The following is a 17,200-nucleotide window of genomic DNA, read 5'->3' on the forward strand; positions in this document are numbered from 1 at the left end:
TTCTATCCTTGCTGTACCACCTTAAAAACGTACACATTTGTTATGTGCCTCCAAGTTGACCATGACTTATTGCGACCCTATGAATCAGCGACCTTCAATAGCATCTGTCATGAACCACCCTGTTCAGATCTTGTAAGTTCAGGTCTGTGGCGTCCTTTAGGGAATCAATCCATCTATATGGTGGTAATACCACCATAAGGGCTAAGAGACACAGCTTGAGTTTGTGTGGATTAAAGTCCACGTCATCAGATGCATGAAGGGCTATCCTCAGTTGAAAAGTTAGTATGAGGATAACCGTTCATGCATCTGATAGTGGACTCTAGTCCACACAAACTCATGCTGTGTTTCTTAGCCTTTATGGTGCTATTATTTATTTATTTGTTCATTTAATTTGCTAGTTGCCTCACACCCAGTGGTCTCTAGACGACTTACATTTTAAAAACATACAATATAAAACAAATTTAAAAACATACAACATACAGCATTTAAAACCCAAACAAAAAGGACTAAGACAGCATACCAAAGGCCTGAGTAAAAAGGAAGGTCTTTGCCCAGCACCTAAAGATAGATAGAGAAGGGGCTAGGCGTGCCTCCCTGGAGAGAATTCTACCACTGGGGAGGGGGGGCACCACTGAAAAGGCCCACCCTCTGAGCCTCCCGTAAAGGGGGCACACAAAGAAGGGCCGCAGATGACGAAAGCAGGGTCTGGGTCAGTTCATACGGAGAAAAGTGGCCCTTGAGATATTGAGGTCCTGAACTACATAAGGCTTTATAGGTCAAAACCAGCACTTTGAATTGAGCCCAGAAACTAATTGGTAGCCAGTGCAGCTGTGCCAGAATTGATGTTTTATGTGCAGATCTACCTATCCCGATCAGCAATCAGACTGCTGAGTTCTGCATTAGCTGGAGTTTCCGAACTGTCTTCAAAGACAGCCCCACATCTAACACATTGCAGTAGGCTAACCTAGACTGCTACAGGACTAGCTCCAGGACTCTTTGTCATTTTAGCTGTAATGGACTGCCATGGCTGCAAGTTTTTCCCACTTTGAAAGTTACTTGCATGAATGCACATGGCATGCAACTTGCTAATGAGTCAATGCTCACACTGGTATCACACTGGCAGAGGTTGTGGAGGAGAGCAACAGGTGGTGGCTGTTAAGTTCAGCGCACTATACCACAGGAAAAGAACAGCCATGCAACTTGAATGCACTTAATGCAAACGTGAATCCCACGCAGTACTAGCTCACAGATCTGTTAAAAGCACCGCAGGACACAGCACTAAGCTTTGATGGAAACCCTTTCATAATCTGAGTGACAAACTTCCTTCTAGTTTTCCATCTTGCTGATTTGCCATTGAAATATGCGCCCAATCGAAACCTAAGCATTTTTTTCTGGGGCAGAGACAACTGATGAATGTGGGGCACTCTCTGACCTGGAAAATCCTCTGGGCATGTTGGTTCTGAATACAGACTAGAAGCACACTGATATCTTGACAACTGCTTCCCATCAAGCATGGGAGCAAAGTCAAGCCCATGGAACCAAAACTGAGGGACCAAAAATGTATGCACTTGCCATAATAAGCAAACAAAACAAAACAACCTTCTCCTTTAAAGTCTTAATATTTTATCTGTTCTTTTAAGGTCTTAATCTTGACTTTGAAACTGACTTTTGAAAATGACAGGATGCAGTTGCAGTCATCTGTGTGTTGACAGAGGAAACAGGCCACTATACAAATTGTCCAATGTTCACCACCACTATATGTCCAGTGCTTGCAATTGTTGTTGTTATGTGCCTTCAAGTCGATTTCAACTTATGGCGAACCTATGAATCAGCGACCTCCAACAGCATCTGTCGTGAACCACCCTGTTCAGATCTTGTAAATTCATGTCTGTGGCTTCCTTTATGGAATCAGTCCATCTCTTGTTTGGCCTTCCTCTTTTTCGACTCCCTTCTGTTTTTGCCAGCATTATTGTCTTTTCTAGTGAATCATGTCTTCTCATGATGTGTCCAAAGTATGATAACCTTCAGAACTCACCCCTCAGTGGCACCCTGGAATGCTTTTGGCTGGCTATAGTGTGTCCTTGAACTATGATAGTACCTCTTGCTTGCCTGGATGGTGGACACAGAGGGGTGTGTGAGTGCATGTAGAACCTACTCTACAAAGTTAAAATTTGCTGTCACTGCTCCACCCACTTTTGCCTCTGGCCCTGCCCCCCAAGTGGCATGTGACCCCTCCCCCTTTGGAAAGTTGCCCAGAATGGAATGTGACCTTTGGGCTGAGGAAGGTTCCCCTCTTCTGTTTTACTGGGTTATAGCTTTTCCCATCATGCTACCTATGCGCTGTGCTAGATATTGTGTGATTTTAATGGTATATTTATTGCTACTTTTATTTCTTATGTATTATATTAATTTCTTGCGTAATATATGTATTTCTTATATATGTTCCTATGTTCCTGCAATAAAATTACAATATAACAAATAAAACAAGCAAAATAAAATACAATTAAAAGTCAATATGAGTATGTAACTCAATGGATGTGCCACCTTCCGTCTTCAACCACAAATCCATAAACATGCCGCAGATCACATGAATGAAACTCACGGACTACAGTTTGGGTACCCCTGCCATAGGCATCTGGTTGGCCAATGTGAGAACAGGATGCCGGACTAGATGGGCCACTGGCCTAATCCAGCAGGCTCTTATGTATGCCCTAACTTTCTAGAGCAGTTCTGCTCCATGTGATGGTTTCAGCAGCTATACCCTGCTATGGTATGGAGAAGCTTCTGAAATCCTCACAAGCAGAGAATGGCAATGTGACCTCCTGAGGCCAGAAAGGTGTTGATAAAATAGTGTCCCCTTGGCTGTGCTAGTTTCTGGGATGGTGAGGACCAGCATGGCTTGCTTTACTATCTGGTTATTCCTCGAAGCTGGCCCTCAAAGTCATGGCAAGTGCTAATTTTCAGGGAAGGGAAGTTGCAGGGGGAGATCAGCAAAAATTCCCTCCTCTCTTCTTTCAAGAGGTATCAGCTGGATCAACAGCCCTTCTGTGAGCACAAGGGCACCAAGTGATTCCACCCAGGATTTCTGCTATCTTCCTTAAGAATCTAGGTTGTTGGGGGTTTTTTTGCCAAAGAACATTGTGGCACCTGTAGTGACAGATTTAAATGCCTCCTAAGAACATAAGAAGAGTCCTGCTCGATCAGGCCAATGGCCCATCTAGTCTGGCATCCTGTTCTTACAGTGGCCAGCCAATGGGAAACCCAAAAGGAGGACCTGAGTGCAGTAGCACGCTTCTCACCTATGATTCCCAGCAACTAGCATTTAGAGGCACTCTGCCCCTTTTGTAGTTCATAGTAGAAAGTATAAATTGCCGCCTTGGGCTCCTACTGGGAGGAAGAACGGGATATAAATCAAATAATAAATGAATAAATAGTAAAATAAATAAATGGTAATTTCTTGTCCTTTTAATGCTACTACATGTATATTTTCTTTATAGTAATAAAAATGACACCCCCAAATCAGTTGTTTAAAATGGTCGCTCCACTGAACATCATGGAACATAGCACACTGCCTTAGAGCAAGTCAGACAGGAGACCATTAGTCCATCCATCTCACTACTGACTACACTGACCAGCAGCAGCTCTCCAAGGTTTCAAATTAGTGATGGCTGGTGGCTCCAGGTTACTGAAGCAGTGGAAGCCACTCCAGGGTTTAGTCCGAAATTTCAAGGAGCTGTCCAAGGTGCTGACAGCTCCTTGAAATTTCAGACTAAAACCCGGAGCAGATTCCACTGCCCCTCTGACATAGAACCACCAGCCACCATCACTCTGACCCCTACAGATGCTGGGGACTGAACCTAGGACCTTCTGCATGCAATGGGTGTTTCTACTACTGAGCTATGGCCCCTGCCCACAATGGTGTAAAGACCGCCAGAGTAATGGAAAGGGTGCCTCTGTTTCTCACTTTAAAGGGCGGGAACTCCAGGGAGGACGGAAGAAAAAGTTCACATTTAATGACACACGTTTTATAGTTCTAAAGAATGAAATTTGCTATGACTCATCTGCTATTTCTCCCAGAACTGAACATGACAAACCACTGAGATAAATGCGTTAGCAGAATACTATTTTTAGATGTCCTCTTGCGCAGGACTGAGCTACACAAATAAAGGGCACAATCCACAAAATCATGTATACTGCTATGTTGCCGCTTCTGTTTAATGGGCTTTCTGCAGTCTTTAACAAGAATACACAGAGAGTTTACAGCAGTAGTGTACAATCATGCAAAAGCAGCATGCTTTTTATTCAATTTGCACAAATTAACCTAGGGCCGGAATTCTGAATCATAGAATGCAGGCTAAATTTTTGATATTTCCCACCTTGTGTGCAATAGAGTAAGTCCTGATGATAAGGAGCCTCGGCCTAGACTGTAATATACTGTATGTAAGTGAGTGAAGTTGCTCTCTAAACTGTAGTTAATCTTGATGTAGAACAAGATGTAATGATAGCCACCACTGGATGGCTTTAAAAGGGGAACAGATAAATCCATGGAGGTTGAGGCTATCAATCCATAATGGTCATATACTAACTTAAGTATTGCAGCAATATGCTTCTGAATACCAGTTAGTGAGGAGCACAAGTGAACAGAGTGCTTTTGCATTCATATTCTGCTTGTGAGATTCCCATATGCATCCTGTTGGATACTGTGAGAACAGGATGGCTGACTTAGATTGGCCTTTGCAGCAGGACTCTTCTTCTGTTCTGATCCATCATTTTGAGCCTTGCCTTTTTAAACTGAAGAGCTGAATTCTGCTGTATGGTTTTCTTTAAAGCTGACAAATGTTCACTGGAGTAGCTGCGATGCTAACAAGACACCAGCTGAATTGCAGCATGATCCCAATACGCTTTTATCCTTGCATGTTGACATTCAATGGTTCTTGGAAAGTTCACTGGTAGGAAGTTGTGTCGACAAGACCCCCAGAGTGATGAAATCTGAGGTCCAAGTATCCAACAATGCCTCTGCATTAAGAGATTAGTGGCTCACTGGTGATTATGGAAGACTACCTGGCGTCTTTCCAAGTGCTAAATACAGAAGCAAAATACCGCTTCATCTAAGGTAATTTGATATTTCGGCTGCAAACTATACTGCAAGCTTTGTAAAAAGTGTTCCAGTTGCAAAGAATCCCTCAGACACAAGAGACCCTTTGCTAGCTGGTGCCTCTCCCAGGAAACAAGTCACTTGACCTGCTCAGTGGATGTTCTGTGATGTGTCAAGGCTCTCATTGTGTCTTCTTGAGGGGGGGGGGGAATCACCTAGCAAAAGATTTCTAAATGCACCTCATCATTCCATACTCCCTGACATCTCTGTAGTCTTTCAACACATGAGAAGACAGAATGCCAGTCTCATTTGAAGAAAGGGATACATTCCAGAGGCTCCTTTGAACCTGCCATTCCTGTTGTTAGAGATACTGTTGATGTATATTTGTCATGCTATTCATTTTAGATCTGGGCGCTTTTCATCATTGCTGTTGTTATTATTTTCATAATTAGACTAGCTACAAAGTCTCTTCATTTTTAGGCTGGGTTCATTCCAATTTCTTTTTGCTTATTCTCAGGAATAAACTGGGGGGGAGTGGGGCCAGATCAGGGCCCCCATCTGCACTATGCATTTAAAAGTAGTACAGGGAAGCCAGGCATAAAATCAGTTAAACTATATCACAACTCCACCTCCAAATTTTCTTCCAATATCTACAACCTCTATTTTGATTTCAACATTTTTACCACAGAAAAGTTGATTCACAGAGCCACGGTGAAACAAACTTTGACAAGAGTTTTGGAATAACTGTATTTAGATTTAAAATAATTAAAATTTTAAAAAATTGAAAAATTTGATTTAAAATATGAGTCCACATTGTAACAATTTAATCTTCCAAATGTTGAGTGATTTGAAGTTAAATCACATCTGTCTTGACAAGGTGCCTCTCCAAAGAAAGACTCCTCACAAGCTCTTGAGATAGTTGAGAATTGTAGATGTCAAAGTGAATGGATTTTGCATGAATTCAAAAACAATTCTGTGCTATTCAAAGTCAGAAAAGTGTATAGGATCCAAGGATGAATCTGTGATTTTTAAGGGCAGAGGGTGGACACCTTTTTGAACTGAATAAAATAATTTTATTTAAAAACATATTTTTAAAAAATAGGAGATAGAAGTAAAGCACCAATTCACCACATGGCAATAACCATTTCTCCACATGTAGCAAGTGGCGATTGTTGGACACAAAGACTATATACCATCAAGAGGTTTTTCCTGATGTTCAGGGCCTACCCCCTAAGTGAAAGAAAACAAATTTGCCTCATTGTCTATATGACATCTGTGTCAATACAGCCTGTGTTTTTTTTCCTGAGTCTGCCATGTCTTGAAATTGTTGTGTTAATTGGCCTTTTTGTTTTCTGAGTGTTCAACCATGAAATGCTGGATTCAATGTAAAAAAAAATCTGTTAAGTTCCAACTGGAAAATTTCTTCTGCTGTTACCTAATCTGAGGTCCGGCTACTGAACAAGACAATTTAGGTAACAACACCATCTGCTATTAAAAGGAATATCCCTGAGTTGTGGTTTGTTTGTTTTTTAATTGCCCATGCACTTTTCACCTATTAATTATTGATCCTGCTTTTGACCTTGTATATAAAAAAGGGGCAAACAGATAAAGTACTCTCAGTTTTTGTAGCTCACACAAAGCAGGAAGGACCCAGGCCAAGGGCATATTGAACAGGGAGCCAGTTACCAAAATCCAATCCATGGCTTGTTGCCTAGCAACAGACCATACTGTCCAAAAGAGACCATCTATTTATTTTTATTCTAGTGATATCTTGACTTGCTTGAAATAAAATCAAAGCATCTTATGACAATTACTACTGCAACACATAGAATGGCTAAAGTTACAGTCTAAAACTACCCATCAGCACCTGCATTTCAATGCAAACTGCATAATGTGCACCTTCCACAGACTAAGGCTCCACTTATCTTGGGAGTAAGCCCCACTGACCTCCATAGGACGCCTTTCCCAGCCTTTGAGTCCCCAGATGTTGCTGGACTACAACTCCCATCAGCCCCAGCCAGGATGGCCAATGGTCAGGAATTATGGGGACGGTAGTCAAGTAACATCTGGGGCCCCAAAGATTGGGAAAGGCCAGGGCTGGCTCCAGTAATGCGGGGGCCCTTGGGCATTAGCCTGCTCTGGGCCCCTCTGCTTCCCTTCTGCGATCCCGTGGATCGCAAGACGAGCTTCCGAACCGTCCGCCATCCCCAGCGCTTCACCTACCTTTCTCTGCTGTTCGCGCAGGGTTGCCATCAATAAAGATGGCGGCCGAGGTTTCCATAAGGGACTGAAGCCTTTGCCGCCATTTTGGTTGATGGCATGCAGCGCGCGCATTGCTGCCATCAACCAAGATGGCGGCAGAGGCTTCAGTCCCTTACGGAAACCTCGGCCGCCATCTTTATTGATGGCAACCCTGCGCAAACAGCAGAGAAAGGTAGGTGAAGCGCGGGGGATGGCGGGCAGCTTGGAAGCTCATCTTGCGATCCACAGGATCATGGAAGGGCAGCAGAGGGACCCTCAGGGCCCCCCCAGGGGCTCCTAGAGCTGCGGGGCCCTCAGGCCAGTGCCCAACCTGGCCGCCCTTTGGAACCGGCCCTGTGTCAGATGATTGACAGGTGGGTGGGCATGCCCACCTACCAAAGTTGGTTCACAGGGTAGGGGACAATAAAGATCTGGCCAGTGGAGCTGAAAAGGTCCCCCCCCCTCCATTTTAAGAGGATATGCCAAGGATGAGATGGCAATTAAGAACAGGACTTTTTACATCCAAAACATGTACTGTACCCCTAACCTATGGTCCCTCCCTGAACATTCTTGAACCAGTGCACAACATGCTGTTGAAAATTAAACAATATCATCATCATCATTATTATTATTGGAACTTGTTAGTCACTTGCTACATAAGAAGGTCTCCAAGCGAGTCACATATATTTAAGAGCATTAGCATAAATTAAAATACATTATAATGGAAACACATTTACACAGAAGAAGGTGAAGAAAGCAAGAACCATCAATAATATATAATGTGGGAGCCCTCAGGCAATGAATGATGGTGTGAACAGGGATGTTAATAGTTTCATAAGTGTCCTGTTTTACTGCTCAGTTCTATTCATGTCTACTCAGAAGTAGTTCCTATAGCAGCCTTTTCCAGGGCTGGTTCCAAAGGGCTGCCAGGTTGGGCACTGGCCCGAGGGCCCCGCAGCTCTAGGAGCCCCTGGGGGGGCCCTGAGGGGCCCTCCGCTCCCCTTCCGCGATCCCGTGGATCACAAGATGAGCTTCCAAGCTGCCTGCCATTCCCCACGCTTCACCTACCTTTCTCTGCTGTTCGCGCAGTGTTGCCATCAATAAAGTTGGCGGCCGAGGTTTCCGTAAGGGACTGAAGGGAAGCAGAGGGGCCCGGAGCAGGCTAATGCCCAAGGGCCCCCACATTCCTGGAGCCGGCCCTGATCTGACATGATGATGCCAGGTGACTGAGAGGTGGGTGGTCCTGCCCTCTTGTTAAAGTTGACCCATAGGGAAGGCAAAGCAGCAGCCGGCAGCACTAAACCAGTGACATCAGCTGATTGACAGGTGAGTGTGGTTTAGGGGAAACAGCTCGGTGGGCCAAGATTATTCAGGGTCCTGGAACGTGCCTTGGAATCCTTTGCAGTGCGGTGGAAATATATTTTAGTCATGTCAGATAGCTGTATCTTCAATTTGCACCTAATTATCTCCGAGGCAGATTACATTAAAATAAAAATTGACTACATTAAATCTGGTGTAATGATATAATTAGAGCACAGAATTGATAAAATAAAACATTAAAATAAAGCACTGAAACTTTAAAATAAATACTAATAAGAAAAAGCAGCAAACATTAGAATGATGGTGGGCTTCCTCTGCAGGTGGCTCTGATGACTAATGTTCTGCCACCATGGAGTTTAAAGCAGCAGGGACTCCTGGGAGGATCTTAAAGGTTGGAAAGGGCTGTATAGTGAAAGGTGTTTGTAAGTGAAGCAGATCCCAGCCAGCTTAATCCTTTTAAAAGTTAAAACCAGTACCTTGAAGTGAGCCCAGAGACAGCCACAGCCCTTGTTTCAAAATACTGTCTTGTACATTCACATGCTCCTGCCAACCAACCAGGGCTGGCCCTAACATTAGGCAAGTGAGGCAATGCCTCAGGTGGCAAATGCGCGTGGGGGGGAAGCAGGGACAGGTCTCTGGCTATCCTCCTGAGCACTCTGGCTGAACCCTTCTGTGGGAAAGCAGAGCCAAGTGTCACACAGCCTGCCATGCACCTCCACTAAGAAGCCTACTGATCTCAGGTGTGGTGGAAGACACTATTACATTGTCATTACTGAAATAAGATTCAACAGCTGGCCCGTTTGGCTTCTGCCCTTGGAATGAGGATGCCATCTTGTCCTTCACCTCAAGCAGCAAAATGTCTCCAGCCAGCCCTGGCAGTCAATTCTCAATGCTAGGACCACTTTGGCCACGTCCTTGTTTTCCAAAATAGGTCACTGTTTTGAGATCAGGCGTAGCCATTTAGGAATATTTTTTTTTATCATTACATTTTATTCAAAGTTTCAAAAAACAAAACAGAACAAAACAAAACAAAACAAAACAAAAACAAATTAATAACCAATACAATAAAATAAAATGTTGACTTCCGATTTGTCGCAGATCAGTTATAGATCTATAATATATAACAAACCTGTCTCTTAATATATTACAAAATCACTTTCCTCCAGTAGTTATCTTAATTAATCATCAAATCTCATTAACATTACTTTATTCTTTCCGCAAAAAGTCAAAGAGAGGCTTCCACTCCTTGAGAAATATATCCATCGATTTTTCTCCAAATAAACATGTCAATTAATCCATCTCATCAAGTCTGCTAGGTCCAGTAGTTTCAATAGCCATTCTCAGTGTTAATTCCATCTTCCATCTCCATCCTTGCACCCATAATAATCTTGCTGTCATAGTCATAGTAGTCATATAATAAAAGTCTGATAGGAATTTCTTTCATCACAAATATTTCCTTGCCATCAATTCCGAATGTACCACTGAAATGTTGTTGTAAAGCTGCATCTCTGCTCCTCCTTTCCACAGAATGCACCATCACATCTCCCGAGAGTTTTTCCATTGTCACACATCTGGAATTAATTCTGTAAACTTTCTCCATTTCAAGTTCCATCAAATCCTTCCAATCCAGGAATTTTTTTGAACCGTTGATATCTTTATCTCTAATCTCTTCACCAATTCCTTCAAGGACAGCGCTGAATTCCAAACAGTGATATTTGTCTCCAGGATCCATCACAGCCATAAAATCCAAATCTTTTTCCAAGTCCATATTTGATATATCTATTCCAATCTCCAGGGCTTGAACCTTTCCTTTAATTTTTCTTTCATCTTCTTTTATTTGTCCAGCCGTATCTTTGGTCTCATCCACCTCCCCTCTCACAGAATCCTGAATTTCCATCAGCTCCTGTCTCATTTTGCCAAATTCACTTTTCATCTCTTGTCTGCTCTGTCTCAGCTCCTGTCTCACCAGCTTAATCTCATTCATTATTTTCTGAAACATATCTAAATACAGAACCCCTTCCTGTACATCCAGGGTCTCAGCCACCTTCTTGATTGTCATTCTTAACTATTCCCAAGCAAAGACCAGTTTATTTCTTTTTCCAGTCACAAAGGAGTTAATCCTCCAAGCCTGCTGACATCACCCTCTAGACAGCACAAACCGCCTTATCTCTTATGTGTCCAAAAGTGCAAAACAAATTTAGTTCACAGCATCCAAAAAATTAATGGCATAAAAAGTAAGCAGATTCGTCAAAAAAAAAAAAAAGTAGACCAGAAAAAATAGTCTCAAATGTCATAAAATCAGATTTCCTCTTTAGATTAGTTGCCCCTCATCCGTTTATATCTTTAAAATGCTCAATTCCATGCCAGCTTTTTGCAATAAAAAACAAAGATAGGCTATTTCGATTTTCTTCCTCCTTAATTCCGTGTATATGAAAGTTATAACTCACCCAGGGATTCTTTGTTGCCGATCCTTTAACAAATCTCTTTTACTGTAATGATAACAAAATGATAAGAGTAGATAGAAGAATGCTTGCCTGTTAGAATACATTTTTCTTTAAAGAAAAAAAAAGTCTTGCTTAATCAGTTTGAGCTTGCTTGAAATTCCTGGCTCCGTCCGACATTGCTGGCAGGTCCTAATGAATTCAAGTCCCCCAACAAACACAACGAAGCTTGTGGATAATCTCTTCGTTTCTCCCTTGCCTGGGAGAAAGTTTTTACCAGTCAAAAAAACCCTTTTGGCTGGTTTTAAAACTAAAAAAGCTTCCTCTGAGACAAGAGCTCGTCTCAGAGGCAGACACAAGCTAAGCAATCCTTCCCGGAAGTACCATTTAGGAATATTTTTGATGGAATCATCTACTCATTTTAGCTGCCACTTGATGATTTATGGACAGAAGCAATGGAAAGTGTCGAAACTGAATTAATAATTGATTAATGTTTGAAGGCCATTTGCATGCTACAGATATCAGTGCCTTCCTTTTTGGCAGCTGCAGCTTTTCATGAAATAAAGTTTGAACTTTGCTTTAGAGGATCAGGATTAGCCCATCATCCCCCCACATCCTTAACTGCGCCAACTTTCCACCACAAACTTCATCAAAATGAAGAAGGGGAAAAAGTATAGAAACCTCTGGCCAGTAGAAATTATGTTGGGAATAAATGCAAAAGCCATTGGGTGGTGGTAAAACCAATGTGGGAAGGAAAGGATTTCTTGAAATCTGGGGTTGCAGTGAGACGATGGAGATTTTGGACAGAGGGCACAGAACTGGAGGTCAGGAACTGGAAGGTGCGACACACAGTGACCCCATTTAACCTCCCATTCCATATTAAGGAGGACACATACCCTCCTGCATCCCTTCATCTTACTCACGGAACTTCCAATAGCTGGGCTGAGGAATATTTTGAAATGGGTACTATTTACCGAAAATGAGTAACAGCCTTGTGAAATGTTTGTCTATATCTGTCATCTGACTCTTCAAACTATTTATTTATTATTAGATTTATATCCCACCTTTCCTGCAAGGAGCTCAAGGTGGGATATATGGCTCTCCCTCTCCCCATTTTATCCTCACAACAACCCTATCGCTAAGAGACAGTGATAGTGACTGGCTCAAGGTCAGCCAGTGAGCTTCACGGTTGAGTGGAGGCTTGAATCCTGGTCTCCCAGGTCCTAGTCCAACACTCTAACCGCAACGCCACACTGGCTCTCCTCTCATGCACAAATGTTTTTCTTTCATTTATGTTTCAATATCTGGCTGTAATCTGTTATGTGAGTGCTGGGAGTCAGAGGAAAGATTCGAAAAAGGATTTTCTTCAGTTATTTTGGAGGATTGGGCATTGCTTTACACCAAGAACTTACCTACGTCAATTGGTCCACAGAAAGCCCCTAAAATTGTGTCCATGTGGTAATGATTGTAAGTTTCTATTGGTATACATAATAATAATAATAATAAATTTAATTTTTGTGTCGCCTATCTGGCCGAAGCCACTCTAGGCGACGTACATATTAAAATTCAATAAAATACAATATAATTACAGAATAAAATACAATGCAGTCAACACTAATGCAGGCGTAAAACTATACAGATGTACAAATAGATGTAGATATGTCAATACAGCTAGGAATCCCTTATCAAGCACAGTGTGTCTCTGAACCTTTCTTGTGTGTTCCTTCAGGGAATAAGACTCAGTAGCTGGGCTGTTACGTGGAAAGTTGAGCTAAGTTTGGCTTGCTGCACTTCCTGCCTGCTGTGGGTGTTGGGCAGCCAGTTCCTGCTTGATGTCTTCACAAGAGATGCCTTCAGGCTCTCTTGACCCACGCCACAACATGCTTCCAAATATTATTATTGTTCAGAATTTCAAAAGTTAGCTTAGCAAAGCAAGGAACAGTGCGGAAATGGCACTGTTACAGCTGCCACATAATACTCATTGCGCACTTATAAGAAATCATTCTTTTAGTGTGGCAGCACCTACTCTTTGGAACTCCTTGCCTATTGACATCAGGCAGGTGCTTTTGCTGTATTCTTTTCAGTGCCTGCATAAAACATTTCTGTTTAGGCAAGTCTCTCTAGACACATAGATATTTTAATCTCTTTTTAGTTTACTGCTATTTTAGTTATTTTTAAAAAAGTTTTTAATTACTTGTTTGGAACTGCTTTTATGGATAATTTTAACGTAAACTGCTTAGAGGGTGGTTTTTTGCATTTTTTTACAATCAAGCAGTACATACATTTTGTTGAATAAAAATGATTTGATCAGATCTTTTATCAGCTAGATCATTATTGCCAGTGAACATATGTTCCTGTTAAAGTTCAGAACCCCCTCAGGCCACCCTTGCAGTTGCTCCGCCAAAGTGAAGACAAAGGTAGTGTTGCCTATTAAACAAGTACAGCTGGAGGATGTAACATGCATGCTATAAAACCACCTACCTGAGAAAGTAGTTTATTATCGTCCTCTAGCAATTTGACTTTTGTTTCAAGTTGTCTGATGTAGTTGGAAGATGAATCTTTAAAAGGGGGAGAAAAAAAATAAAGGAAAAATATTAACCTTCCCAGGAGATAGTGCTTTAAAATCAAGCAAGGTAGCTTCTCAATTAGACTAATGTTTCCTCTCAGCAGAAGTGTATAGGTCAAGAGAAGAGCTGAAGAACAATGCCAGAGGGAGCAAAGAGGGCATTTCACAGTTTGAAACCATTAATACAACAAAGGCCACACATACACACACACAAGGTAAGAAAACCCAGAAGCAGAACCGGCCTCTCCCAACCCTGGAGGCTCGTGTCCATGATAGCAGCATTCTGAGAAACTGGGAAGAAATAATGAGGTTCAGTTCAGTTTCACTTGAAAGGAGGAGTGGAGGAGACATTTTAGGCATTAAAAGAGCAAGGGGACATTGGGTGACCTTGTGCAGGCAGCTGCCTCCTTCCAGTGAGCTGAGCAATGGGGAGGGGATGAGTTATTGCAGCTCCAAAAACACCTGCTTATTATTTTGAAGAAGTATGAAAATTTCACGCATGAAAAAAGAAAAGAATAAGCAATGAGCAAAGATGATTAATAAGAAACTCTCAGCATTTATATAGTGCTTTAGAGTGTTCTCATCTCTCCACATCCATTATCTCTCATTTTAGATTTCTGCAATGCTACCATTGAAAACAGTCCAGAAACTTTAAAACGGTGAACAAAATGGACCGGGCATTATGGACATGTTATGCCCTTATACTATGAGTCCATTTCCAATTTAGATTTTTGACCTTTAAAAGCTCTTGGTGCCTTTTAAATTTTATTTGACTTGCATTTGTATCTCACATTACATGGAATCAAAGGCAACATACATGTGGTTCCCAGACAGTCACCCATCCAGGCACTGACCACACCTAGACCTACTTAACATCAGCAAGGTGGAAACCTCATATGCTTTCAGACCATACCTTGGGACATATGAACTATCCAAACCTTGATATAATCAGAAGAAGCCTTTATGCAAGTGTCCCTACCAACAGAGATATTGCAGATGGCTAAGAGAGACAGCGTCTTTTCTGCAATGGCCCCTTGGTTGTTGACGTCCTCATCAGAGAGGGGTGCCTGGTGCCTTCTATTAGAATTTATACATTAAAATGTCACAGTATGCTATACTTTTAGCACAAACGTTACTTTTCCAACTCTCTCTTCTGATTATTTATTAGACTTGTTAGTAGCCTGTCACACAAAGGTCTCCAAGCGACATACAACATATTTAAAAAAACATAAACACATTGTAATATTGACATATTCATACAAAAACACATGCAATTCATAAAAAATATACAAAAACAAGTCCCCCAGCCACAGGAAGCTTTAGCAGCATACTAATGGCAAAAACAATGCTGCAATGTTTGAATCTCTTGATCTTTTAAAAATGTGATTTGTATTTTATAGGTGTCTTATTTGCTGATTCTTAGTCTTATTTGTTACTATGGTGTTTTTTTTATAACAAATTGTTTTTCTTTGCTCATCACCCAGAGAACTCTTGTTACAGGGCAGCTGATAGATAGATAGATAGACAGACAGACAGACAGACAGACCAACCTTGGGAATCATTACAACAGTCCTGTAACATAGACCAATATTATCTCCCATACTGCAGATGAGAAGATGGAGCTAAGAGACGATGGGTGATAGTCAATGTTAATCTTACTCAAGAGTAGAAACATTGAAGTTAATAGATACAACTAACTTAGGTTCATTAATTTAAACAGATCTACTCTGAGCAGGACTTTACTGAATACAACCTGGTAGCTTGGCTAAGGCAACCTATTATGTACATGGGTGAAGTGAGGTTTGATCTAGGAAATTCCCAGATTATTCTCTTGGCTGTTCGACTGTACAGTTCCCCATTTCCATTTAATGTTGTAGTCAGAGACACTGTACCAGAATGTAAACTCTTCTCTCATCGTGGACATGCAATCAGAACCTTCTTCGGGCATTACTCGCATGATGGGGACGTGGCAGAAAGGCGTTTTAACGCCACTCCCAAAGTCACATTTCTTCTCCTGCAGTGTTGGGGCATAGCTTCTGAAGTGGAGAGCCTTGCTCTATGCATGGATGCTCCCCCACACAATCGCATGAGGAGCCTTTGTGAGTGGAGTAGGCTCCTGGCTTCAGAGGTTAAGCCCCAACATGTGATGGCTGAGCAGCAGGAGCCATGCAACTTTGGGAGTGGGGCTAAGCACATTTCATTCTGAAGTTATGATTTCAAGTGTTTGGGGATATTCATCCTGGACCTTTGCATCACTTATTGGAAGGATTAAAAAAGCTACCCTCAAAGCACATAAGAGACTGTTTATATTTTGCCTTTTATATTTGATGAGTTTTGTATTATTCAAAAAACTAATGACTTTAACATAAGATTTCATGTTTTATTAGCTTACACAGGAACATAGGAAGCTGCCTTGAAACAGACCACAGAAATACCCACATGTTGCACCATTTGTGAACTAAGCCCTTAACGGCTCATACTGACTCGCCATGCAGTGTCTTCCCTAGGTGTGGCTAGCCTGTGGCCCTGTAGATATTCCTGAACTATAACTCCCATCATCTCTGACCATTAGTCATGCTGCATGGGGCTGACAGGCACTGTAGTTCAGCAATGTCTAGAGGCCCACAGGCTAGCCACCCCTGCTCTACCCACTCTACCTAAAACGTATCTGGAGTGCATCATTGTTTCCCCAACAGAATGATAAACATTTAACAGCCATTTTCCTCCTCTACCACTGCTGTGGCACGTTCAACCAAGTTTTGTTTTATGAGAGGTGATGGCTCCCAAAAGCACAGATAAACTTCTCCATCGTACAAATGCTAACACAGGCAAGCGGCAAGTCTGTTGGCTTACGTCTCTCTCCTATCACCCTGTCTGCTGCCCTATTTTTTTTCTTATACCGTGAATGATTCTGACACTTCTATTTCCACTACATTGTGCAATGACCTTTCCATCAAACTTTGTGTCATGTGCGGACCTCCACACGGGGCTAAGTAAAATATTTTGCTCCCGCTGGCTTTCACTGGCTTCATTATCTTACCTCTGCTCTTCAGTGCAATATTTCAGATTCGTTCCTTAACAGGCCTCATGAGAACAACACTTAAGGTTAAAAATACAGACCTTGTGTTGTCTCATAAAACATGCTGATTTATAGCAAGGTCAGCTCTTTCACAACAAGTCCAAAGACCGGTTAAACTCCCCCCCCCCCCAAAGTATCTATGAATGCCAACTTGCAATGTAAAAAATAACAATTGACACTACTTTCCCCTCCTGTTGTAAGCAATTTCAAGCAAAAAAATATTTACGCAAATTTTTTGGTAACATTTTCCTCTGTCTTGTAGGTCATATAGTACAAAAAGATAGAGGCCGGTCATTTAAAAGAATTGTAATAGCTTGGATAAAGTTGTTGGCATTTTGAAACTTTTTTAAAAATAAAACCTTTGAAGTGTTGGACATGTTCCTCCCAATGTTTTGGCAACATTTCCCATCATTTTTGTGACTTATCAGTGCAAAACAATAATATTAATATGTTAAAAG

At 41.8% G+C, this 17,200-nt stretch overlaps 1 protein-coding gene across 3 annotated transcripts in view; it reads right to left on the reverse strand.

Moving 5' to 3' along the window:
- CCDC85C (coiled-coil domain containing 85C) overlaps window positions 1-17,200 on the reverse strand; it is a 229,385-nt gene that overhangs the window by 57,371 nt on the left and 154,814 nt on the right. For all 3 annotated transcript variants that reach the window (XM_061612121.1, XM_061612119.1, XM_061612120.1), the window contains one exon: window positions 13,579-13,655. In XM_061612121.1, coding sequence (XP_061468105.1) covers window positions 13,579-13,655 — 77 coding nt within the window. The remainder of the gene's footprint in view (window positions 1-13,578; window positions 13,656-17,200) is intronic.

The sequence above is a fragment of the Rhineura floridana genome, chromosome 2 (genome assembly GCF_030035675.1).
Source record: "Rhineura floridana isolate rRhiFlo1 chromosome 2, rRhiFlo1.hap2, whole genome shotgun sequence".
Classification (NCBI taxonomy): domain Eukaryota; kingdom Metazoa; phylum Chordata; class Lepidosauria; order Squamata; family Rhineuridae; genus Rhineura; species Rhineura floridana.